This window comes from Fistularia commersonii, chromosome 25 (assembly GCF_037954325.1).
Source record: "Fistularia commersonii isolate RoL2024-O1a breed Wild chromosome 25, RoL_Fcom_v1.0, whole genome shotgun sequence".
Taxonomy (NCBI): domain Eukaryota; kingdom Metazoa; phylum Chordata; class Actinopteri; order Syngnathiformes; family Fistulariidae; genus Fistularia; species Fistularia commersonii.
In genome coordinates this window covers 2,556,568-2,564,555 of record NC_141308.1, presented here as the reverse complement: position 1 = coordinate 2,564,555, position 7,988 = coordinate 2,556,568, and the positions used below count along the sequence as shown (strand labels likewise).

Here is a 7,988-nt window from a genome sequence, read left to right as displayed (position 1 = left end):
TATACATTGATGTTGATGGTTGATGGTTATGTTTGTGATGCATGTGTGGGTGTGTGTGAGTATGTGTGTGTGTGTATGTAAAAATGTTATCCTTCGTGTTTGCTTATAGGCCTTTCTCTGTATGCATATGTATGTGTGTGCATTTATGTATTTTGTACTACTCTGTGTGAAAATATAAATAACTACCCTGGCAGTGTGTGCAGTGTAATCTGTTCCCAGCAGGCTGGATTCCCACTGAGAGAACGACAGTATATTGTTCCTGCAGCACCACAGATAACAACTCATTAGCATACTGAATCATTTGGCTGCAAGAGCCACTCTGCCACCCATCTGTACGGAGCTGATAAACACACGCACAATCGAGCTCCCACAAACACACACACACACACACACGCGCACAGACACACACACAAGTCCTCTCTCATTCCCTCTCTTTCAGTGCCTCATACACATTCGCTCTATCCTTTTCTTTTTGTGAGTCTGTGTGTTTTTTGAGAGTGGGGAACACTGAGGCAGGTAAATGTTTGGTGGGCATTAGCCCAGAGAGTCCCCATAAGTACAGCCCCAGTGCAGCCACAACAGAACACAGAAGAGGTCTCCAAACACCTGGCTGTCTCTGATGCTCTATGGAAGCGGTTGCACCTTTCAGAAAAGTCAAAGTGCTGCTGCAGCTTTTGCAATATTACCAGTGGCAAAGTTGGCCGTAAGAAGTTTTTTTTTGTTGTTTTTGGATTTTTTTCAGGGGGAGGGGGGAGGGTATAAATGATGAGGTTGTGGCTGTGTCTACTTAATTAACACAAGTTTTTGTTTGCATGAGCAAATATCTTACAGGTGGCGAGAGCCTAAATCTAAATGGCTTTTTTACAATGCGTGCAGACACAACACCATGCAAACGAATGCAGCGGAGGCTGTCAAAACCACTTTCACAATGGCAGGATATCCTGCAGGTCACCTACCCATGTTAACCTCTACAGGAAGTTGTCACTTGTTGGGAGGAAGTGAGGATTCCAGTGTCCACTGGGGAGGTTGTGGTTTCAACTATGCACTCAGTGGGAAATATTGAACGGTATACCAATGTTAATCGCATATCATGCAATAAGAAATACGTGACGGCGACTTAAAGAATTTGTTAATTTAATGTGCACTGGAGGATTTACAATATGCATGTATTAAAGATCACATGAGGATTTTTGACAATGTTTTTTATTCAGTGGGCCGTCTGTCTTTTATTCAGTCGTTTTGTATAAAACTCATCAATTTAACATTGGATATATTTATAGATACAGCTATCATACAACAAATATGTCATTACCAAACGTACAATGTCCCTTTACTGCAATTCATAAAATACCATAGTTACCAAAGGTACCAATATAGACTACTAAGTCCTGCTGAAAAGGTAGAATAAACAACAGTGAGCAATACTTAATTGTGGTCATCAGAAAACTGCTGGTGCTGGTATGATATTAACACTGCGTATGATGCATGTGCATGGTGCGTGCGCCTCCATGAATGTTCCTTTGTCAAATGTGGCAATGAAGGGAATTTTGTGTACCTTACTAAACTACAACTGCATTACAGTTAAAAAAAAAAGAAAACAAATTAAAGAAAAGAAACAAGGAAAATAAACACTGAAACAGACATTCATATCAAAAGGACATGAGTCGTATTTATAAATTCATTGACCCATAATTTGTACACTTCAAGAATCACTGTATGTTTTGTACCTCCACAGCAAATTCATAAAGTTGAATTTATGTTCAGGCAGTGAATTGTTGCTGTTTGTTACCATATTTTGTGTGTTTTTGTCATCACCAAAGTGTAACAGAAGTAAATGGTACCTCATTTGATTCACTACGTTCAGTTACATTTTTGGCAAATTTTCAGCAAATTTTGCATCAATCTTTCCATTCTCATTTTGTGTCTTCCAAAAGACCATTTTGCAAGTAAACCCATTAACAAACACATATCATGGTACATTTTAAACAACATTATTTGAATTTGTGTGACTGTAATTACAATGCTCAATGAAAATATAATGCTATTTACAATAACATAACTGGCAATAAATGACTGCATGGGTTCGATGATTCCAATTTGTGATGGCCTCGGACTGAGACGGTTTAATTTTTATGCTATTGTGTTCACACTTAAAAAGCAGATTCTTGTGAAAGTCCCGTGTGCCACCTGTGTTCTCAGAGAGATAATACTATGATAAATCTCTAAATTTCCAAGTTAATTCAATGGCGTGTTAAAACAATGGTTTTGAAGTGAGCAAGTTACACCTATTGAGTGAATAACTAATATTGTTACTGAAGACTTGGTCAAAACTTTCATATTAAGTGACGAAAATTTCTATAGTCTTTGATTGCTTCTTTTGTTTGGCTTTGTCTTGCTTTTAATGATTGATTTTCTCTACTTTGTTTTCTTGTTGTTTCTTTTACTTTTTTTGAAAGGACTATTGATATTACATATGCGTTTATAACCACAATCAATTATGGACCCATAGCGTGGTTCCCATAAATATATTGTCCGTTTGCAGCACCTGTTTGTATTTTCAAAATACCAAACTCTGCAGGTCAGTCAAAGACATTAGACATGCAGAATTTACAAGTCTTTTGTTGGGTCAGATTTAACCGCTCACCAAATCAAAACTATTCAGCAGTGCTCTCTTTTGTGCACTGTGGAGTTGGGAATGTTGTCGGGGTTCACGTTGGACACCGCTTTCTCACTGCTTGGGAAATAATTCTCTTCCTACACCAATGAGTCAAAGCCAACAGCATCCTGAGCGTATCCATCTCCTTTTTAGTCACCGTCACTGCTCTTTTTCAGTTTCAGGTGTCTTTGCATGTGGTCTACTGGCATCAGCATCATCGGCGACTGGAGCCATCCAATGGGCGTCCACTACGCCTCAGATCCCGACTCGCTAGATGGAGCGGAGGACCTCGCGAAGCCGACAAAGTCCTTGGAGCCGGAGGTGAGTCCTGGTCCTCCATAAAGCTCTCGGGACTGCCTTCGGCGTCACCATCCGGAAGGCTTCCACAGCTAGAGTCAGGTGACATAGTCTCCAGAAGATCATCCCTGGCCAAGCCTACTACTGTGTCTTGATGTTGTCCGCCCTGAGGGCCCCCCTCATGGGCTCCGACCAACAACCCAGTTTCCCCATCAGTTGTGCTGCCAACATTCCGCCCTCCATCTTGGTCTTCCAGGAGGTTGGAGAGGAAGCTGATGTACTTCATCGCAAGCCTTAGGATCTCATTCTTGCTCAACTTCTTGTCGGGTGGGTGAGTAGGGATGAGTTTGCGAAGCTCTGCAAATGCTCCATTTACATTCTGTTGCCGCCACCGTTCACGACTGTTGGTGAAGATGCGACGAACAATCTTTGGCTGGCCAGCTAGATGATCAAGCGGGGAGGAAAAGAAATAGAACCGTAAGAGCAGAACGCATTGGTATGTCGACGGTTACACAAATAACGGGAAATACAGCGCTGACTCAGATGCATTTGGTAAAATCAATAAAAATGTATAAATAAAGAATGGAAGAATAAAACGGAAAAAGGTACATTTGGAAGATGAGGCAGCGGGGAGGCCGATTCGCTTTAATGTTTTAATGGTAAGGCAAAAACAGTCCAATCTTTGATTTGACCTCTTGATTTTTCAAAAGAGAGGTCTAGAAGATATGCAAGAAGCTATAAAGACTTACTTAACTTAAAAAAAAACACTTTACATATGCTGTGTCCCTTATCATTCTGCATTTGACTGAGAAAAAAGAGAAAAGGGGGTTGTCAATGCCAAAACATAGTGAAGGGTGTGAGGGAGAGTTTGTGCATCCGATTTGATATTCTTTGTACTTTTCTTTATTTAGGTTGAATATAAAATGCCCCAGTCTGTGTAGTCACATCGTCCCGCCCCATCAATGGCATCTTCCAGGCTTTTGTCAACCTTGGAACACACCCAGTCTATCTTAATCCCTCAGCCCACTCTGCAGTAAAACCTTGGCATGAAGAGGGAGGCAGAACCCCCACCACCACCACCACCACCACCCTCCACCCCTGTATGGCACTGAGTGGGCAGTGGTGGAAAAGATGTTTCAAATGAAACCCCAGGTCCACCTGAGAGGATCTTACTTTAAAAGCATGCAGTTCCATGCAACATTATCTCTATGCAAGGCATCTTCTGCAACCCTCAGATTTGATACATGTATCCCTATGGGGGAATGAATGACAATGGAGATGAGGAGGGAACATTTAAAGGGGCTAATTGGCAGAGGAAGGACACAGCAGAAGTGCGTCTTACCATACTTATAAAGATCTAAAATGCGCCTACCCTCGTCGAGTTCAACCTCATAAGGCGCCGGGCGGCGCTTTACCCTGTTGCTGGGGTACATGCTGTACTGCTCAGACTCCCCTCCAAGACTAGAGCAACAGAAAGCAGACAAAAGGTGCACCACTATGTCAGAATCAATCAGATTAACACACTGTAAACACTCCAGTCAATATTTTAACCTCTATAAGCTATTCTCGTATTGTAGAGAAAACCCCACGAGTAATCATTTTCTGTCTTACACACACACACACACACACACACACATGCACACATGCACACACACATGCACACACACAATAGTAAGCATCTTTACACTATATCTGCTTTTCAATGCAGTAGTCTGTTGGTGCAAAGCCTTATGATAAACCCTAATAAAGCACTATCTGACAAATGCATTGATGTGAACGTTTACATTGATAAAGAACGGAGCTTCTCTCTCTCTCTCTCTCTCTCTCTCTCTCTCTCTCTCTCCACCTTTACCTGTTGATGGCGGCGAGAGGCTGCGCCAGGTTGTATAGCATCGCCCGGGCCGGGACAGGGAACGCGTTTGGGCTCAGCTGGACCATTCGAGCGTCGTCTCGATGTGTCGGCGGCAGCGGCAGCGGTGGAGGTCTGCGAAGTTCTGTGATCGGCACCAAATGGCTATCAGTCCTCTGCTCCACCGCTTTTATAGCGTCCCTCCTGGAGAGCTCGATCACCGGCACTTCCCTTTTCAGGTCAAGGGCGTTGTGAGAGGCAGTTTCCTTGGCAACGCCGTTGATGATGATGCTAGTGCTGGTCCCGTTGCTCGAGTTCTGCAGAGGAACGTCATCCTTCTCCTCAGCCCCCTTGAGGCTCCCTCCCCCCTCTCCATCCCCCTCCCCTCTCCTCGGCTCCTCATCCCTCTTGCATCCGTTCTGTCGGATGATGGAGGAGTCCTCTCGCTTTCCAGGACCGGACTCCGCGTCGGGACTTCCAGGACAAAGCTCCAATTGCCTTTTTTCCATCATTTTTATTCCGTCACCACTCCCTCGAGTCCGCTACGTCCTAAATAAAATGTCCTTATTTTAACACATGGCTCAAACTGTTAATTTTAAGATGCCACACCAGAACCCGAGAGAAAAAAATTAAACAGACTTTTCATCGTGGTGTAAACCAAATTATTATTATTATCAGTGGCAAATTAAGCATTACTAAGAAATCAGCCAGCCTTTGAGATTGAATTTGCTGTTAAGTAAATAAGGATCACTATTTTTCAATTGTGCAATGTTCAAAAGAATATACAAAATATTAAAATCCACGCTCTTATAGCTTCATATAATTATTTTGTGTTTTTGCATTGCCTTGTATGCACAGAGGCTTTATAATGGCTCATAAGTCAGGGGGTCTTTTAGCCTATAAACGTGTTGAAATATCAAATACATTGTAAATTATGATAATGGATCATTTATATTTCTTGCGTTGCACGTATCTCTCTTTCTTTTATTGATTGAGCCTTTTCATATAACGCTCGGCCTTCATCCTACTTTACAAACGACATTTCAGCGCTTTGTAGATATTTGACACGTTTTAATCACATTAAAAACATTTACACACTGATTTTTTTTATTGCGATCTATCAAAGGGTCATTTTGTATTTTATAAATATATACATGTATATATATATACGCTGTAGTGATAGGTGTAAATGCCGAAAGACGCAGAGAACTCTCACAATACGTTCTTCGTCGAAATGAAATCATTTTATTGTTAAATGTTAGATTGAGAAAAATAAGAGCTTAAAACGTCGGATTTGATCGCTGATCGATATGATTAATCGTGTTCGAATACAAACGCGTTGATCGGTGAAGTCGAGTATAAAGGGGCTGTCAGAAATAGCTTAGCCTGGGAATTCACCAGTGTTTTTACATTTGTGCGGTGTGTTGATTCCGAGTTAAATAAAAGGAAAAACAACGAATTGCGTGAAAAACGAAGCTTAGATCGCCGTTGGAAAAATAACACACTTTCTTTTAATTTCTGGGACTTCTCTAATAGGCCTCGCATCCGTTATTAGCCATCGGTCCCGGCTACCGGATCGCACAATAGGAAACGCCGAGCCGATATTTTTCCACACATTACTGTTAAAACGTACCGACGATGATCCGGTTTCCGCCGCCGACGGCGACGGTCGGCGCCGTTTAAACGCAAAGATGTCATTTTTATCACTTACCGTTTGAGCCGTGTTGTTGATGTTACTGTTTAAGTGGAGCCATTTTGTGAGTGGGTCATCCATGTCTGAGTTTTTTCCCTATTCTAGTTGTGGAGCAGTGTGTGTTTGAGTGTGTGTGCATGTGTGTGTATATGTGTGTGTGTGTGCACGCGTGTGTGTGTGTAGCTGAGTTATTCCTCGTCGCATCCAGCACGCTCCCTCAGTATGGGGAGCGGAACACAGGCCGCAATGTGTCCGAGTGAGATAAGCGCACGGCAGCGGCCTCTTCATTCCCGATAAGCCCCTAAACCCATTATTTATGAAATGATTCATTATTATTTGGCTGTCGTAGGCTATATGGGCTGTTGGAGGGCAAAGCATTAAAAAAAGCAAACAGGCATAGCGCGACGGCCTGTAACAACGCAAGGTGGTAATACTGTAGCCTCAGCTATTGAGGTGTTTTAATTTTTTCAGTGTAAGAAACAGAAGCTCAAATTAAGCTTCTGAACTTTTTTTTTTTATTTCAAACTGAAAATTTCGGTAAGCTGTTTTATCATGAAATAAGATATCTGAGAATAAGAGGACGGGGTGCCCCCCTCCCTCCCCAAAACACACACACTCACACACACACACACACACACACACACACACAGTATAGTATTTTTTAATAACGTATCCATTAATCTACTATACCACGACGGATGCCCAGATGTGCCAATGATAGGAGTTGATCTCGGTTGGGTCGCGGGACCAATTATGATAAGGATGCCTTAATTGAATAGGGACACAGGTTGTGCGCAAATAAATAAATGCATGAATTAATGGATGAATGAATGAAAGGTGCACCGCATGTCAGCGTGTGGGGATGGAAAGGCGGGAGGGGTTGGATGTAGGATGGACGGTCTGTGGGGAGTCATGGCTGGCTGAGATAAATGCGTATCGACTCCTGGCCGCATCAGATAAATAACAGCGGCATCAACGGTGGCACGTTATCAGAAAAGCCTGATGGCAGCAGGTACATCCTAATAACGGATCCTTCCATCGCTTCTATCTATGTATTCATTTTTTTGTCAGATATATTAAGGCTTATCCATTTAATTAGTTTAATCAAATTAAAAATATATATGTAATTTCTGTCAAATAAAGCAATGAGCCTCAGAGTGTCTGTGTCGGTACATGCGGGGATTGATTGATTATCGAGATGTTAGGAAATCCCGAAAGGCCATGTTTACATAATCGCGATCAGCTGTGGCAGCAGTCACGACCGTCATCCTACATCCTGTGCGGTCACACCGCAATATCTCTTTAGACTTATGTGAGAATCTTCCTGTTAAACGGCAGCAGAGATAGAATACTTCGTAATGGAGGCCCAGTTTAGGGTCTAAATTAAGAGATTTATAATATTCTAAATTATACGGAGCATACACCTGCATTGGGTCAGCCTGATTTTAGGGCAACATTTCAACACCCCATCGTGAAACTGGTTTCACATTTTG

General features: G+C 42.3%; 1 protein-coding gene across 5 annotated transcripts; it reads right to left on the bottom strand.

The window, feature by feature from the left end:
- Positions 1 to 1,117: 1,117 nt before the first annotated feature.
- On the bottom strand, positions 1,118 to 6,685 carry LOC147218811 (T-cell acute lymphocytic leukemia protein 1). Of its 5 annotated transcripts, none has more exons than XM_086173160.1 (4): positions 6,514 to 6,685; positions 4,806 to 5,351; positions 4,326 to 4,414; positions 1,118 to 3,394 (listed from the first exon to the last, which is right to left on the bottom strand). In XM_086173160.1, exons 2-4 carry the CDS (start codon positions 5,312 to 5,314, stop codon positions 2,871 to 2,873), a joined length of 1,122 nt encoding a protein of 373 aa, XP_086029286.1. In that variant the 5' UTR covers positions 5,315 to 5,351; positions 6,514 to 6,685; the 3' UTR covers positions 1,118 to 2,870. The 5 variants fall into 5 exon arrangements, with proteins under 5 accessions (XP_086029286.1, XP_086029284.1, XP_086029288.1 ...); XM_086173158.1 differs by having other exon boundaries at positions 4,296 to 4,414; positions 6,514 to 6,682; XM_086173162.1 differs by having other exon boundaries at positions 4,296 to 4,414; positions 4,806 to 5,119; positions 6,514 to 6,682.
- Between the last annotated feature and the right edge of the window lie 1,303 nt (positions 6,686 to 7,988).

What these genes read in the sequence shown, in the direction of transcription:
- LOC147218811 (XM_086173158.1), bottom strand. Translation starts at nt 5,314, where the DNA reads ATGATGGAAAAAAGGCAATTGGAGCTTTGTCCTGGAAGTCCCGACGCG. An exon ending in CCTCTCGCCGCCATCAACAG is followed by an intron (nt 4,415 to 4,805) that starts GTAAAGGTGGAG and finishes CTGTTGCTCTAG; the next exon opens with TCTTGGAGGGGAGTCTGAGC. An exon ending in TTTAGATCTTTATAAGTATG is followed by an intron (nt 3,395 to 4,295) that starts GTAAGACGCACT and finishes TTGATCATCTAG; the next exon opens with CTGGCCAGCCAAAGATTGTT.